The sequence below is a fragment of the Lolium rigidum genome, chromosome 6 (genome assembly GCF_022539505.1).
Source record: "Lolium rigidum isolate FL_2022 chromosome 6, APGP_CSIRO_Lrig_0.1, whole genome shotgun sequence".
Taxonomy (NCBI): Eukaryota; Viridiplantae; Streptophyta; class Magnoliopsida; order Poales; family Poaceae; genus Lolium; species Lolium rigidum.
The window spans coordinates 223,982,915-223,999,420 of NC_061513.1; the positions used below are offsets into that span (position 1 = coordinate 223,982,915).

The following is a 16,506-nucleotide window of genomic DNA, read 5'->3' on the forward strand; positions in this document are numbered from 1 at the left end:
AAACCTAGATTCAGCGGTAGAAGGGAACTAGCTTCCTAAACCTAGCTCCTAGTTAGCTAGAATCTATTCTTAGCCTCTGCTGACTAGTTAAATACTCTACAAATAGAGTTCGTGATAAGAGTAGACTACGAGTCGTTCTTCTGGATTTTATTTGCAGATTTACCTCATTGTAAAGTAGGAGGCTGTGATGATCTTATGTAACAGAGTCTGTGTGTAATTCTATAGACATGCCTTGGACCCGCATATGTTTCTGTTGTACCACTGCGAGCGATATAATACTAGTGGAACGATGTTTCATTGGTGTTATATCGGACTTGCATACTACACCATGCGGTGGTATGCCGGGTCACCACAGTTGGTATCAGAGCAAATGCTTTGACCTTAGGATTAAAACCCTTTAAAGGAGACCTATAGGATTGGTAGTGTCTATAGGAAGTTGTCCTAGGTAAACTAAATAATTCTTATGACTTGAGATGGATATTCACTTGAGAATAATCCTGACATACTTAAGTCAACTTTGCTTACCTATCTTTTCTAAGTTAGTTAGTTAATCCTAAACATGTAGCACATCATTAAGTCCTTAAAACAATAGATGAGTAGATTACAGTTGGTATACAATACATGGTAGTCCAAAGAGAGGATACAACCATAAGGAAGATATCCTATTGGAAGATGTGTACCAACACATGTTATGATTAAATAAAATTATCCAGACTTGTGAAACAATTGATAGTAAGTGATAAATATAAGTTATATAAAGTAGTATAGACCATGATGAGTCAATCATGGAAGTTAAGAAAGAGTGATATATGAATAAAATATGTCTACTTACAGGGTAGCGTTGTTAATCATATATGATTCACCTGAGAATCGTTATGTGATGGACTAGAATATCATAGATACTTAGGAGAAGTTTGATAAGAAGTTAGACGCGAAACAATAGAGCAAGATTTGTGTTCCAAAACCATGGGAACTGTGTCAAGTACATCAGAACCCTAGTTATATGGTAAGAACATATGAAAGTATAGGAGCTATATCCTAATAAATATGTATTCAGAGTAACCATATTAGAACTAGTGGTATCATACAAAATAGTCCTCAATAGCACTTATATATGGTATAAAACTTTGTTAGTACTTCCAAACAAAACTAGGTTAACTTTAACTATCCTAGGCCACTTTGTTTCAAGTTTATCTCATTGCAAATGTGCAATTAAGGTAAAGGTTGAGACAAATAGTAGACTTCCATATATTCGTGCTAAGTATCACGATATAAACCTATCTTATGTGGTGTTATATACTACACATTAGAGCCTGATGTTTAGAGATGTCTTACTCAACTAGTATATTCAGGCTTATGATGGTGTGTACTATAAACACAAAGCTGAATCTTCTTGGATTTTAATGGATTTTCATTTTTTGACTAGATCCATACATGAAGTTTGATGTTGATATGCAAATGCATGTTGCAATATCAAGTTCTTACTTGATGCTATAGATCTAGAGGGTAATGGTAAACGTGTGAGGAAGTGACGAATTCTGAAGATTTTGAAGGCAAGATGAAGGTTCATCAGATAAAGGAAACAAAGTTGTGGGAAGCAACCACAATATTCAGAAGGTAGTATATATCAAAACTCATGCTTTGCCTCAACAAAGGAGTACTTTAGTACGAAAGAAGCAGGAAGGTGAGAAAGATAATGATTATGGTGAAGCTCAAGCAGATCCATAATTAATATAGAAGAGGGAATGCATGGGAAATCACCTTGGATACTATATTCATAGTGGTTTTCTTGCAAAATAAACCCTGAAGAGAGGAAGATGACCTATAAAACCATAGCGGAGATAAGAATACCATAGTTGATATCAGAAGACCACAATTGGTATAGTATCAATACTGCGAGATAAAGTAGAAGATGTCTCGTCCAGTTGATCAGAACCTATAATAGAATCCATTTTTAGATATCAAATAGCCACAGTTGGTATAATAACCACAGCTGGTATCAGTTGGTATTACAAATAGTCCATGATTTAATTATTTGTAACAAAAGTTTGTGAACAAATAAAAATCTTGTCAGCCAAATAGCTAGATCTATAATCATTTAGTCGAAGGATTCACATTGGATGTCCACAATTGAGTGGATACACCACAAACATTCTTCGCGAGACCTTATAATAAGTCCAAACCATAAGCTAGACCCAGACTAATATTCTAATCATAAGCTCAATAGTTGGAAGAAAAGGAGTCGAAGAACATAAGTAAACTCTAAGGGGTAGAGTAAAATATTGAGTTGGATGTACAATGACTCAATACTTTAAGTAAGATAGAAGCGGAAGGTCTGAACCGAGAGGAAGTTCGATCTTATTTTCATAAGATTATTGAACACTACTTTCAGAAGGATGTCAGACCAGAAGCCGAGGTTTATACTTCGAGGAAGTAAGAAGTGGACTATAACTTGAGAAAGTGAGTAATATTTACTCAGAAGTACGAAAGCTCAAGTAAGCTAAGGATAATGAAGTTGAATGAAGGAAATAACATAGACCAAATATAGCTCAAAAAGGCCAATGACAGAAGAATATTGAACATACCAATACCAAAGACTAATAGAATGATTCCTTTCATGGAACCTAAATAACCAAAATAGTTTTAGGTATCACCTATAAACCATGATTGGATGGACTAAATTAGTCTAATCCATTCTTAGGAAAATAAACCAGCAAGACCATCCTCATGGTAAATACCTTATTAAGTACCATTACTATAGTTTTAGCTGGTAATGGGATATAGAACCTACTCTAAACAAATCTTATAGAACCAAGTTTTTGGATAACCAATTAGGAGTATGTTATCAAATTAGTCTTCAGTTAAGTCTATCAGCACCAGAAGAAGTCTCAACCATTGAATCCTCAAAGAGAAAGGAAACAAGATTGTAGTATTGAAAGAAATCACGGAATTGAAGGAAGAAGCCACTGTTCAGAGACGGCCACTAATGGATTCTAGGAAGAATCTGGACAAGGGATTTATGCAATTATATCAAGTAAGATCAACACGGAGTTCGAGAAATGTTGTAGTCTGCACAAGTCAGATCCACACTCTGGAAACGTGAGAGAGTTCAAACTTCGAGGACGAAGTTTAGTTTAAGGGGTAGAGACTGTAATATCCCAGGATTTGGGATTACAAAAATAGAGGAAACAGATGTGTGCATTGCATTCATGCATAGAAAATCCGGGAAATTTTCGCGCTTTAAAGTAAAACAATCCACGATGAATCGAAGTTTCACTTGACCTTGGTGGAATTGAAGTAGATTATCAAGTCAAGCGCTATAAACCTCAGTATCACCTTTGCCAAACCCTTGTTTTGGGTAGAGATAATTTGATCAGGGGTTAGATCAAATTGAATTAAAACTAACACAACCACACTTTAATCAATGATCAATTGCTTGATCTTATAAAAGATCATAACATGTTAATCTTTGACATAACATATGAACATCTATATTTATTGAATCTCGAGAAAGTGATCGAGGTTCTCTTGCGTTGGTGCAATTGGTTTAGATCATCGACGTTAGTGCGATAAAATTTGACATGACCTTTATTGAATTCTTATGTTTTGGAGGGAAATGATTCGAATTTAAATTCAAATATGTAAGACCTGAATTCAAATATGAATACGAATTGGAACTCCAATTAATTATATGTACAATACAATACCGAAGAAATAAAAAAAGGAATACAAAATAGATAAGTAATTTAGACCTTATTACAAATATCATTATCCCAATCAGTTACAATTCTCATAAGGAGAAACAAAGTTACAAGTTACAAAAGTAATATAAGATTACAAGGAAACAAAAGAATTCCTAAATCTAAATCTTCTCAATCTTTTATTGATCTTTCTTTTCATGCAAAGGGCAAACAAAGTAAAGCCACCCTTAATCAAGTACCACTTGGCTGCATCAAAATAAATATCTACAATGGATAAGAGCAAACCGGCCGTATGCCTTACACTAGAAGGCAAAGCAAACCAATTTGGTCACATACACCAGAAGTGGAGTCCATATGTAAGCAGCACACACAACACATGCAGTTGTGTGTTGTCACAACCACAACAATAGTTCAGCCGTATATAAACAGCCCAGCAGCTGTCACTGCCAGCTCTTCTAGCACACACAAGCTTATCCCAGCCGCACCACATCTTGATCACACCAATAAATTATCCGTAGTCTATCTATCAATCATTCGCACTAGTAAAATCCACGCGAAGATCAAGAACTGCAAGAACAATACTAGTAACTCATTTGACACCCATGTGTTTGCTCTACCAGCAAACACACATATATATCCATCGGGATAATACTAGAAATAGCCAAATAGCAACTAGATCCATAGGAAGCGAGATCAAGAAGCGAGGAGGAGCGAGGCCATCCACAAGATGCAAGTTATTCAGAATCCGGAAGACCAAGCTACACCACACCAGCAGGTTGTTAGGCAATCACTTAAAACTAGTATCTATTCTTACTCCAAATCTATGCCTCAAGCATATGCATCGTAGGCTAAGCCAAGAATAATCAAGCGAGAAAATATATTCTTATGAGTTGATAGATAGAAAGATGCAAGTAGAGAGGGGAGCCGAATCACCATCTTTAGCTAGTGATCCCTTATAATATCGGGAGGTCATACCCAACACCACTATAGGAATAAATCATGTATGCACGTAATCTGGTGATCAACAGCAGCAGCTAGTAATTCAGCATATTAAATAGATCTTAATGTCACACAAACAAACTTTGGCCATGGATTGAGGTTAGAGAGGAGGAAAAGGTCATAGTGAGTACCACAATGAGAATATCAGTGAGGCAGGTAGTGGAGTAGATAGGTAGTTAGGACCACTCCCACAAGTTAAACATTTCAAGAGATTGGATATAACCATCCTGCAAAAACACAACAAACCAATTGGACTGAATCATGTGTGCAAGTGATCTACAAATCCTTAGCAGCAACCATGAATTAAAGCACCATCAGAACAGTCAAACCCAACAGTATTAGCATCTGTTCTTATCAATTATCTATGCTTGCAGTAATTTAACAATACCAAGGATCATATTACTTCCCATGCAACACACCCACTAGCTAGGAATTATTGCACCAACGGAAACGAGTCAAATATAAGTTCAGTTTCATCAGAGTTAGTTCACATCGAGTAAACTACATATACTGCGGATGATTAAATCATCCAAATCGGGGCATTTTTAAACTAGCACTTGTCATTTTTCATGTGAACCAGTAATTGCCTAGTTCAAGTCACACTTCACAAACCAGTATAGCAGTAACATAAACAACCAGGACATGATAAGCCAGCTCACAATATTAGCTTCCCTATAACACTTACGGGGCACATATTCATCAAGCAGAATAATATAGCATATGATCATAAGCAGAGAGTGGAGAAGTATAGCTCACAGTGTTGTAGAGGAGCAGACGAAATCATTGCCGGGGTTGCATCCGCGGCACCGTTCCATCGGCGTCAAAGATGTGGTTGACATCACAGCAGCACCACACCACAAGCCACACGAGACACGAGCAACATTACAACGAGCATCACATCACCTGTACCAATTTATCATAGAAAACATGAGAGGAATAGAGAGGGAAGAATGAGCTCACCGAGGGACTACCTGACCGGAGGCGTAGGCGAAGCCATAGTCGAGGGAGGCTGCGAGGTCGGCGAAGCAGGGGTCAGCCGATCGCACCATGGTGCGAGAGGTCACGGTCAGCAAGCAGCAGCAACACCACACCACACCATCGAGACCACCATAGAATCGAGGAGGCCGACACAGTAAGGTCGAGCTGCGGCTCGAGGTGGAAGTCGAGGCCTCCGAGGAGGAGCCATCCGGAGGCGCAGCAGCGCGGAATAACACCGGCGGCAAGCCGAATCGTGGCGGGCTAGGGTTGGCCACGGGGGTGACTGCGGGTGCGAGGGAGCATCGCGGTGGAGTGGAGATGGTGGAGGAGAGTGAGTACGGGCGACGGAGCTGAATCGACGACGGGAGGTGGCGACGGATATGGCCGGCGGCGGCCGGAAGGGCAGGTGGCGGCGGCACATCGCGGGCGTGAGGAGAAGGTCGATTGCAGGTGGGGAATTTCCAGCCAGAGAGAAAATAAAAACGATAGAGATGAGACGAGGGAAGTGAGCTATGCTAGTCTCGTACGTGTACTTGCGCGTACACGATCGTGTGTGTACGGTTAGTACTACTCTGTTTAGCCCAACATCTAATCCTTCGGTGTGGCGTGTGTTTTAATTGGTCCAAATTAACTTCAAGCCTAATAACTAGTCTACTAATGTATACGATGTGTTCCTATCAAAATTAATCAAATTAGAATAAGTGGTATACTTACATTAGGACATTTATATGTGCTTATTTTTTTATAGATTAAATAAAAATAGTTGACAATAAATATAATTTCGTTCTTAATCTAAAAGGGTGAGGAAAATTATTCATGTAGCAAATAAATGTTAACATTTAAATCAACTTAACTATAATATTAAGACCCTAAAGGTTCTAAATCCAATTCGAATTACTTTTAAATTCCTAAAATAATATTTAATAAGCATTCAAAGTATTAATTTGAATTTCCAAAGGTTGGAAATATTGTTTCAAATTTAGTTGTATAATTCATGTAATAAACTCAATATGTGATTTTTTAATAATATAATAAAATCCAACCTTGATAGTTATTCCTTAAAACCTAAATATAATATGTGTTGTTATCACACTATTTTTTCTAAAATCAATAAAATGAGTTTGCACTCATATATAAAAACACTAAAAGTAATTTTCTTTTATCATTATCTTATTAAATCCTAATTAGAGGGATTTACTAAAGGGTATTTATCTTAATTATTAATCTTCTAAAAATAATAAAATGCTAAGTCACTTATTATTTTTTTATTTTAAAGTTAATAATAACTTCAACTTTATAATCAAGTTATTAACTTAAGAACTACATCACAAATAGGAAACCCTAATTCCATATTGAATAAAACTACAACATTATCATTTCATGTGAGAACCCTAAAGCCCTAAATTCTATTAAGACCACTAGCTCCATAATTACATGTGAAACTTAAAACCTTAGGAACCATGAAATGTAATCCTACTACCTTAACATTCATTATAGGTACATAATTAGTAACTAAGTACATGTCCATGTCCACATAAAATATGGAAACCTTGTTACTAATAAATTAGTATTTCATCTATTCATACTACTTAAACCTAGATGATCAAGTAGGAGCAATTAAACATAAACCCTAGTTCCTATTACCAAAGCCATCACCCTTATTCATTCCTATTTAGCATCACACCAATATGATGAACCTTAGGAGCAACCAAGCCAAATCTCGAGCATTACATAACCATAGTCCACTAAAATCTATTAGTGTTGGATACTTATCCACCATCCTATTTAGGAGCCAATTATTCCTTATTTAATAGAACCAACGAGTAAAACCTAGACCACCTCAATCCTAATTGATATACTTCTTATCATTTAAGAAGTATGTTCTTCAAAAGTTATTCTTTTGAAGTAAACAAAGAATCATCATCAACCCTGCTTATAAGGACCTATAAACCCTAGCTAGCTATCACCAACAAGATGAACCAATCTTGATAGCAACCTTGTATGAATAATTGCTTAGAATACCAGGCTTAACTCCATCTTACAAGCCCTTTGTGTTGATGAATCCAACTAGGTTGTGATCCATCTACTACTTACTCCAGAAACCAACAAGAACCATAGAAAACCATAGAACTCCACAACCCTACTTATCATACTTGTTCTTTATCAAAGAACATGTTCTTCAAAAATTATTCTTTTGAAGTATATGATAATTAATCATTAACCATGCCATATAGTGCTAAAACCAACCACTATTCGTTACATGTTAGGATTACACCAAATCTTGTTGTTGTGTGCTATTAATGCTAGTATTATTGTTAGGACATATTACATCACCTGTTTATGATGCCAAGCAACCAATCCTTAATAAGAACCTTGTTTGTGAATCACTCTAAAAGTGAAACACACCCTAAGCAAATCATTTCAACTAACTAATCCTAAAACATCGGGATTATGTCACGCTTAGAGCGATTGCATCTCATACTTATGCATTATTGCATCCTTGCCAATCTTTTAAACATCGTCCTCACGGACGATGATGCTATTTCAGAATTTGGAGTTCTTACGTATCGAAGACCTTGATCGCATAATCTTGCGAGTCAAGAAAGGCAAGTTCATCGCTTGCTCATGTCATTTGAGTATTTTTACCAAATTACTTGCAAAGTACTATGTTTATCACTATTGCATAAAAAAGCAAAACCACTATTTTCATAACTATGAATATGACTATGTGGTGGGCAATGGAACCATGGATTGTGTTGATATGGTGGAGGTTCCATTGCAAGGGTTTATATCCATCTAGGATTAAACAACAAATGTCGCCAGTGATTCTTGTGCCGTAATACCCGTGTTAACCATAAGATCCGGAGTGGGACGGAATAGTCAATTGTATTTCCACCTCTTGTACATCAACGGATGCGCTTTACAGTAGACCCTTGATCCAAGAGAGGACAAGTGGTACCCTTGATCCAAGAGAGGACAAGTGGTAGGGTGGGGGTCCCGATGAAGTCCCCACGGTTATTGCGGTCTATGATGGGTTGCGGCTGCTGGCGAAGGAGTTCATGGTAGAGACTCGAGCTCGTTGTCGTGGTCGGGGGCCGTCCTTAATTGGTATAAGAGCACCGGCGAGGACCCAGGGTCGGAGTTTGCAACAAAGGGTGGGTGTATGAGGTAGCGGAGGAATATGATTGGCTATGACCTTATACCGGGCCTCACACCAAAGGAAGTGTGGACGAGCCTGCAACTCGGTTGGCACCAAGGTTAAGATCTCTTATGGGTAAAGCAACACACCTCTGCAGAGTGTAATGAATCGTGACCTGTCACTCCCTGTTCCGGGATATGGAACTGCGACACGCTGTCGGAAAGGAACTCCATGAAGTTCTAGTAAACCGGTGAAGGCTGACGGACATAGTTCTTCTGAATAAAAGCAACCTCTTGAAGAAATGGTTATGAAAACCTGCATTGGTATTAGACTTTCTGGTCTAATGCCGTAGCTAGTGCATCAAACACCTCTTTCCTATAATGAACTTGTTGAGTACGCTCGTACTCATCCCACTCTTAAATCCCCTGCTTAGATATGGAGGCCACGAAGGAGGATCTACAGTACAACTCGAAGACCGAGGAGTCAACAAATACTTCAAGGGTCAGGAACCTGTCGGAAGAGTCATATACCACATCCACCATGGAGAAAACCTAGATTCAGCAGTAGAAGGGAACTAGCTTCCTAAACCTAGCTCCTAGTTAGCTAGAATCTATTCTTAGCCTCTGCAGCTAGTTAAATACTCTACAAATAGAGTTCGTGATAAGAGTAGACTACGAGTCGTTCTTCTGGATTTTATTTGCAGATTTACCTCATTGTAAAGTAGGAGGCTGTGATGATCTTATGTAACAGAGTCTGTGTGTAATTCTATAGACATGCCTTGGACCCGCATATGTTTCTGTTGTACCACTCTGAGCGATATAATACTAGTGGAACGATGTTTCATTGGTGTTATATCAGACTTGCATACTACACCATGCAGTGGTATGCCGGGTCACCACAACAGTAACCCCTAATCCGGAACCCAACCTCACGAGAGCATTCGCGGGAGAAAATTTGAGGGGCCGGAGAAGGATAGACGGAATAGAAGTACCGCGCGAGATAGGGAGGGGCGCGGAGAAGTTGCTCGTACCGGAAGAAAGCGGCGGCTCCGTCGCCGCAACCGCGCGCAGCGGTTCCTCTGCGACGAGAGACGAGGAAAGCGAAGAGAGAGTGGGGAAGGTGGAGTTACGCCGTGCGGACGGTGCGGAGCGGGCTGCACAACTTGCAGTTATGATGCAAGAGACGCATACGGACGCCACCGGGCCACAATTAAATGGGCCGAAAAATACCAATCTATAACAAATCGGGCCCAGAAAAGCCCGACTGGGCCGTTACCTGGCATGTCAAACAAATAAGTACAGCCTTAAAAACAAAAAACAAAGGGCAGCGTAAAGGAAATACAAAGCATAAACGATAAGGAAGTACGGGATACAAGTACAAGTAAGTACAACTTTAATTTACAAGAATACAATTAATAAAAAATATATCATAGATGACTCTGCGAGCAAATAGAAGTACGAGGCTTGAAAAAAAAAGTACAAAAACTCATAATATTAAATTATAAAAAGAAATACATCAAATAGAATATCCCATGTAGGATAAAGTGAAGAAGCGACAAGTACTTGAATAAAAACTAATAGAAGTACAAGCTCACAACAAAAAGAAAAGTACAAACTATGAATCTTGAATTCCAATAACAAAATTACAAAAGGGAAGTACGAGAGTATAGGCATAAGTAGTACAGAAGTAAGGGCTACGAAGTACAACTTATATATCTTGATCTGTAGTAACAAAATATATAATCGATTTTATTCAGTACTACTTATGTATGGGGGGGGGAACCCCCCCAACCCCCACCCTCTCACAAGGAAGTACTAGAATAGAGGCACAACAAGTACATAAGTAAGAGATACAAAAGTACACACTATAAAATCTTGATGCTGCGGTAACAAAGATATATATCAGATTTTATGTATGGGGGGGGAACCCCCCAACCCCCACCCTCTCACAAGGAAGTACTAGAATAGAGGCACAACAAGTACATAAGTAAGAGATACAAAAGTACACACTATAAAATCTTGATCTGCGGTAACAAAGATATATATCAGATTTTATGTATGGGAGGGGAACCCCCCAACCCCCCACCCTCTCACAAGGAAGTACTAGAATAGAGGCACAACAAGTACATAAGTAAGAGATACAAAAGTACACACTATAAAATCTTGATCTGCAGTAACAAAGATATATATCAGATTTTATGTATGGGAGGGGGAACCCCCCCAACCCCCCACCCTCTCACAAGGAAGTACTAGAATAGAGGCACAACAAGTACATAAGTAAGAGATACGAACTACGAAGTACAAACATATGAATCTTGATCTTCAACAACAATCAAGATGAACAACCCGGAAATACTGGTTATTCATGGACGGGAAGTACCGCGAGTATAAAGAAAGGAAGTACAAGCTGAAAATTCTTGAGTTCCATAAGAATAATAAACATTTAGTTGCGTGAAAAATGACAACAAACATGATATACTTGTAACGAAAAAAAAAGTACATGTTTGTTCACAAATAAAAAAAATGAAATTTATTAAGGATAAACTCGAATACCGGATTACATTATATATTTCGGATAAATTCTTAAGGAAAACTAATCAAACTACTTTAAGGTATTCACCAATCCCTGCCACGTTTCTTCTCGGAACGTTTGTAAAGAGAAAAAATCCTCTCTCGAAAACATCCAAACGCTTATACACCTCGTAGGTCACATATGCATCCCTCGCAGCATATAAAATATGTTCAGGTGGGAGAGGAGGCGCATTAGCCCACATGCTATGCTCCGTCGTACCAAATCCATCTTTCATCTTCATGTAAAATGGATCTATAATGGCTACGAGCAACATCTTTCAGACCTTGAGTCCTCTTCTTGTTGTCCGGGTCTCTCCAAATCATCTGGATGTCCTTGATATTATGGATATAAAATTGAGAACGACCAAGAACATTACGATCTTCGGCAGTGCAGAATCCAGCGAATGTGTACCGGTACCCATATAGGAAATTATACAACTTCTCACTCCTTTCATCAGCATGGCAAACGTGGTACACCAAAACTTCGAGTGCCCACACAAAGTTGGATGACGGCGGCCTTCTTCGGATTAATGCTTGGATCCTCTAAGCCTGTCATACTCAACATCTATCCCCACAAACTTCCTTTCGAAGCATCAAGGGTAGATTCAATTGAAGTAAGCCATGCCTCTACTGCTGGATGCCGTGTTGGTGTACAACACATTCATCTCGGTTGTGCCATGGCAAGGGAGTTTGTATTCGTGGGAGAAGGGGTTTTGGCCATTGGGAGACGATAGAAAAAGATGAAAGATCTGATCAAGTTTATGGCTGCGCTCAATGAGAAAGGAACACTTATATAGGCGTGAACAGAAATAGAGAAAAACGTGCATAGAAGATAAACATTATACGATAGAAGTATAGCTAGACCGCCGAGAAGTACGGGCGCGGATACGAAGAAGATCACTATACAAACAACCAGCAAAAGTTATCCATCCGCACAGACTAACAAGATAAAAACACACAAAAAAGCAATGGATAAAGATACACCTTATATAGAAAAACATGTAAATCGCAACGGAAAACAAAGAAATAACAAACTACATAGAGCGAAGTACAACCTCGCTACACTTGAAAAGTTCAGTTTGCAACATAGATGATCGGTCGATTTGACGAACAAGTCGGAAAAAAAATCGAAACAAACAAACTATATATGAGTATATCTGGAATTAATAACGATATAACAACTACTATAACTTTATCAAAACAATAATTCACGAAAAAAATGATGAACTCATACCCACCCGCATGTTCCGACGGCAAACGGAACGCAAACCTGCCAACGGATTCGATCGCGAATTCCAGATCGACTTTTAGTAATTCAATGAGCATTATAGTATGAATTTGACGGCTAGAAACAAATCAATTTAACAGAAACACAAACAAAAAAGCGAAAACGACTAGAAATCGATGAACCGATAACGGCGGAACTGCTCTCCACGGGCAACTACCGAATCAGCGATTCTAGCAAAATTACAACCAGATTAAACATTTGATTCACTAATATATGCATACTGGTACGAATGGAACTCGAATTCCATGTTAAAAACGACGATCCAGACGCCAATTTTGATTCGCGGAATAAGTACGCAACGGACATGCCGGCGGATCAATTCAAATTCAAAAACTTGTTAAATCTTGTAAAAAATGTAATGCGTGCGTGCGGATTGGTGTATACTAGCTAGAAAAAATAATTACGACACTAGAAAACAACAAACAGATCGATTTCGGGACATAAACATCGATTCCATGAAGAACACATAGAAGTACGAACGCACGCTGCAAAAAAGTTCCGAGGCAGTACAAGCTCGTGTCCGGAGAAGTACGAATCGGTGCTCGGAATATTATTCTGCAACTGGTTGCGAGAATAGTGCAGTAGTATATATATATATATATATATATATATATATATATATATATATATATATATATATATATATCTACGTAGCATAAGTGATGACCAATGGATCTGTGGTTTTCTGACCTATTGGCCATTTCCTCTTTTCATCTATAAATTGATGACATATTCATGGAACTGCTAAATCAGTTGATGACATATTCATGGAACTACTAAATCAGTTGATGATATATTTTATTGCTAATTCGCAGCCTACATCCAAGTATGATGTGTCCAGCTATTTTCATCTAAAAGTAGCTAATTGGCTCAAAGAGTAACAAATTGATAGAAAAAATCACTCCACAAATGTCAACGAAATTGCAGTTATACCATACCTTGCGTATTTCACTTGCAAGAGAAAGATCAAGAAAATAACTTGCAACCCTTGAAACAAGCAGCTCTCACTCGCCTCTACAGCTGTTCATATGTGCCACGAATCAAAGCAGTCAGCATAGATATAGGTTATGTTGGCCAAGGAAACATCCCGGATTAGAGTGGCTTATAAACGAATTCATGCTACTGCTCCAAATTTAAAACATAATCTTTGACGTACACAGGCTGTGCTTGGTAGCGTTTCTTGGTGTGGTCTGGCGGAGAGATTGAGACCCTGGCAGCCCGTAGTTGATTGGTGAAATCAGGCCAGAGGTTAAATCCTTAGAGCCTGTGTAGATGTAATCGGATCGCTGGAAGCCACTTTAGCACGGGACGCCGACGGAAAGATGAACATTGGCCGCTATACCGTAGGTGAGGTGAGCTCGATTGAGGTAGGCACGCACGGGATCATAGTTAATAACGGCTGCTAGATTCGCCGCGATTGAGGTAGGCACGCACGGGACAAAGAGCAGGCTCTGGCAGAGGCGTTTGCAACACTGCCGCCGGAGGGAGCGGCGGCATCTGCCGGGAGCAGCGGCGACCTAGGCGTGGCCGTTTGGGGAAGGAACTATTGGGTGGGGACTGGGAAGGAGGGGAATCAAGGTGGTTCAGCTCGAGTTTTTTTCTTGAGCGAGGTTCACCCCGAGTCGGTCGGCACTCGGCACCGACGCAAACGGGCCAGCGAAGACGCAGCTTGAACCAACACGCAATCAGGTGGCGAAAACAAAGCGACAACGCAACATTTCCAGAGCGGGACCCGCGACAGCGACCCACCGATCAACCAGGGGTGCCGAGAACCCTGGGAGCTTAGAGCTCTTCTAAGATGATGCGTCGATAAAGAGAGTCCTTTTGGAGTTGTCGTTCTTCAACGTTCGAAACACGACTTTATTGTATACCTTAGGACAAGCTCTTTCATGTTATGTCGTTGTTTCGTCGGTGTGGTTGTCTTAGGGCGCCTAGGCCCAAGACTCCCGAAATTAATTCAGGTTTTGACTTTTGACTATTGCCACCCGATTTGCATCGTTTTTCCGGGTTTTGGACAGTATGGGTCCGGGTAATTCGGGTTTCGGGTTTTATGTCCACCGTGACATGTAGCTCTTTATTTTAGAGAATTAAAAAAAAAAATTAAGTTGCACGGATGACACGACGCCGCGCTGATTCTATCCGTCGTGTTGTTGTACCGGCAACACCAAACGTCGGCACACGCCGCACAGCAAGTCAGCAGCAGCCGGAGCTAGCTTTGGAGCTTGGAGAAGGACACATATCAACGACACGACACGCATCAGCTGAGCTGAACTCATCAGAAAGAAAAGACCACGTAGTCTCCCAAAAGGGAGACGGCAAGTTGGCGTGCCTGTCTCCGCCCGCTGTTTCGAGCGAAACCCAGCGGCCGTCGGTTCGGCTAGCTTCGGACCAAACAAACCGGCGGCCATTGATGGCTTGTGCGCAGACGCCGTAACCGCAAACCACACGCGGCCCACCTTTAAACCTTGCCGGCGCCGCGCGGTATATAAACCCACAGCCCCACACCCTTCTTCCCCATCCACAGCTAGCGCGCCATTATTTCCCAGCTACCACCACAGTTTCCAGCGAGCATACACACAGGCACACCACCAACAGTCAAGAGAGTAGCAGCGCCATTGATGGCTTCGATCGTGTTGCTTCTGTCGGAGCTGCTCGGTGGCGCGGGGAGCACCAGCATGCTGGCGGCCAACTGCTACGTGAGCGGCCACAGCCTGCGGGAGTTCCGGCCCGCCCCGGTCGCCGCGGCAGCCGCCGCCAAGGGCCAACGCGCGCCGCCTGCGACGGGAGCGAAGCAGGGGGCCGCCGCCGGGGAGGCCAAGGAGGAGGAATCTTCGTTCGAGGATCTCGCTGCCATTTCCAGGATCGCGGTGGACGTGATGTGGCCCTGACCGGTCCTGTCGCCGCCTGCAGACTCCTCTAGAGGTCGATTGTGATCGTTTCGAGTCTGTTGCCAAGCCAAGGTCGGATGGGGAGAGATTGATCGATATGATTCCTCCTCGTTGCCGCCTCTTCTTTGAACTGAATTTAGTCTGAAGATGTACATATTCCAAGTTGCCGGTTGAATGCGACGTACTTCCCAGTTTGTTTTTTCCCCTAAACTGAATTTTTTTCAGGGATTCATGCGTCTGATGGCAATGTGCCCGTGTCTTAAACATCTGAAACTGGGGCATCAAGCGCATTATCGAACACCCGTGCATAGTACTTGTGATTTCTCACGTGAGGAAAAGCCACATTGGAAATAGAAGTACTCTATGTGAGTTCACCGTAAGATGAGAAAATTACAAAAAACCACCACATATCAGGCAGATGTTTCAAAAAGCCACCACTATACGAAAATGTTTCAAAAAACCACCACTCTAGCGCTAACAAGTAACAAAAAGCACTGATCCTTGTCTAAAGCTGGTCTAATGACGAAACTGACATCTAGGCCCCACTGTCAGGCTGACGTGGTAGTCAAAAACGGTCAACGGAGGCCATCGATGTAGGGTTGCAAAATTTTGGGTTTTTTTGTAAGTTATCGTGGGGCCCACTGTCAGTTTCTTCTCCCTCCAGACTCCTTCTTGTCTATCCACGGGACGGGCTGCGGCGAGCCCCGACTTGGGCAGGGGCGGGCGCGTCGCGGCGAGCTCCGGCTTGGGCAGGGGCGGGCGCTTCGCGGCGAGCTCCGGCTCCGGCAAGGGGCGGGCGCGGGGATCTGCAGCACGAGCGCCGCCGTCGATCTGCAGCACGAGCGTCGCCGTCGTCCGCCGAGCTCCAACCCGTCCCAGCTCGGCTATGCATGCGCCCTTGACCTGCCTAGTCGTGACCTTCATCCCGGCCCCAAGTGGCCTC

The 16,506-nt window shown here is 41.1% G+C and overlaps 1 protein-coding gene across 1 annotated transcript; it reads left to right on the forward strand.

Annotated features, from left to right (window-relative positions):
- The first annotated feature begins 15,293 nt into the window (after positions 1–15,293).
- Positions 15,294–15,563, forward strand: LOC124661969. Its single transcript, XM_047199859.1, has one exon. It carries the CDS (start codon positions 15,294–15,296, stop codon positions 15,561–15,563), a length of 270 nt encoding a protein of 89 aa, XP_047055815.1.
- Positions 15,564–16,506: the final 943 nt, after the last annotated feature.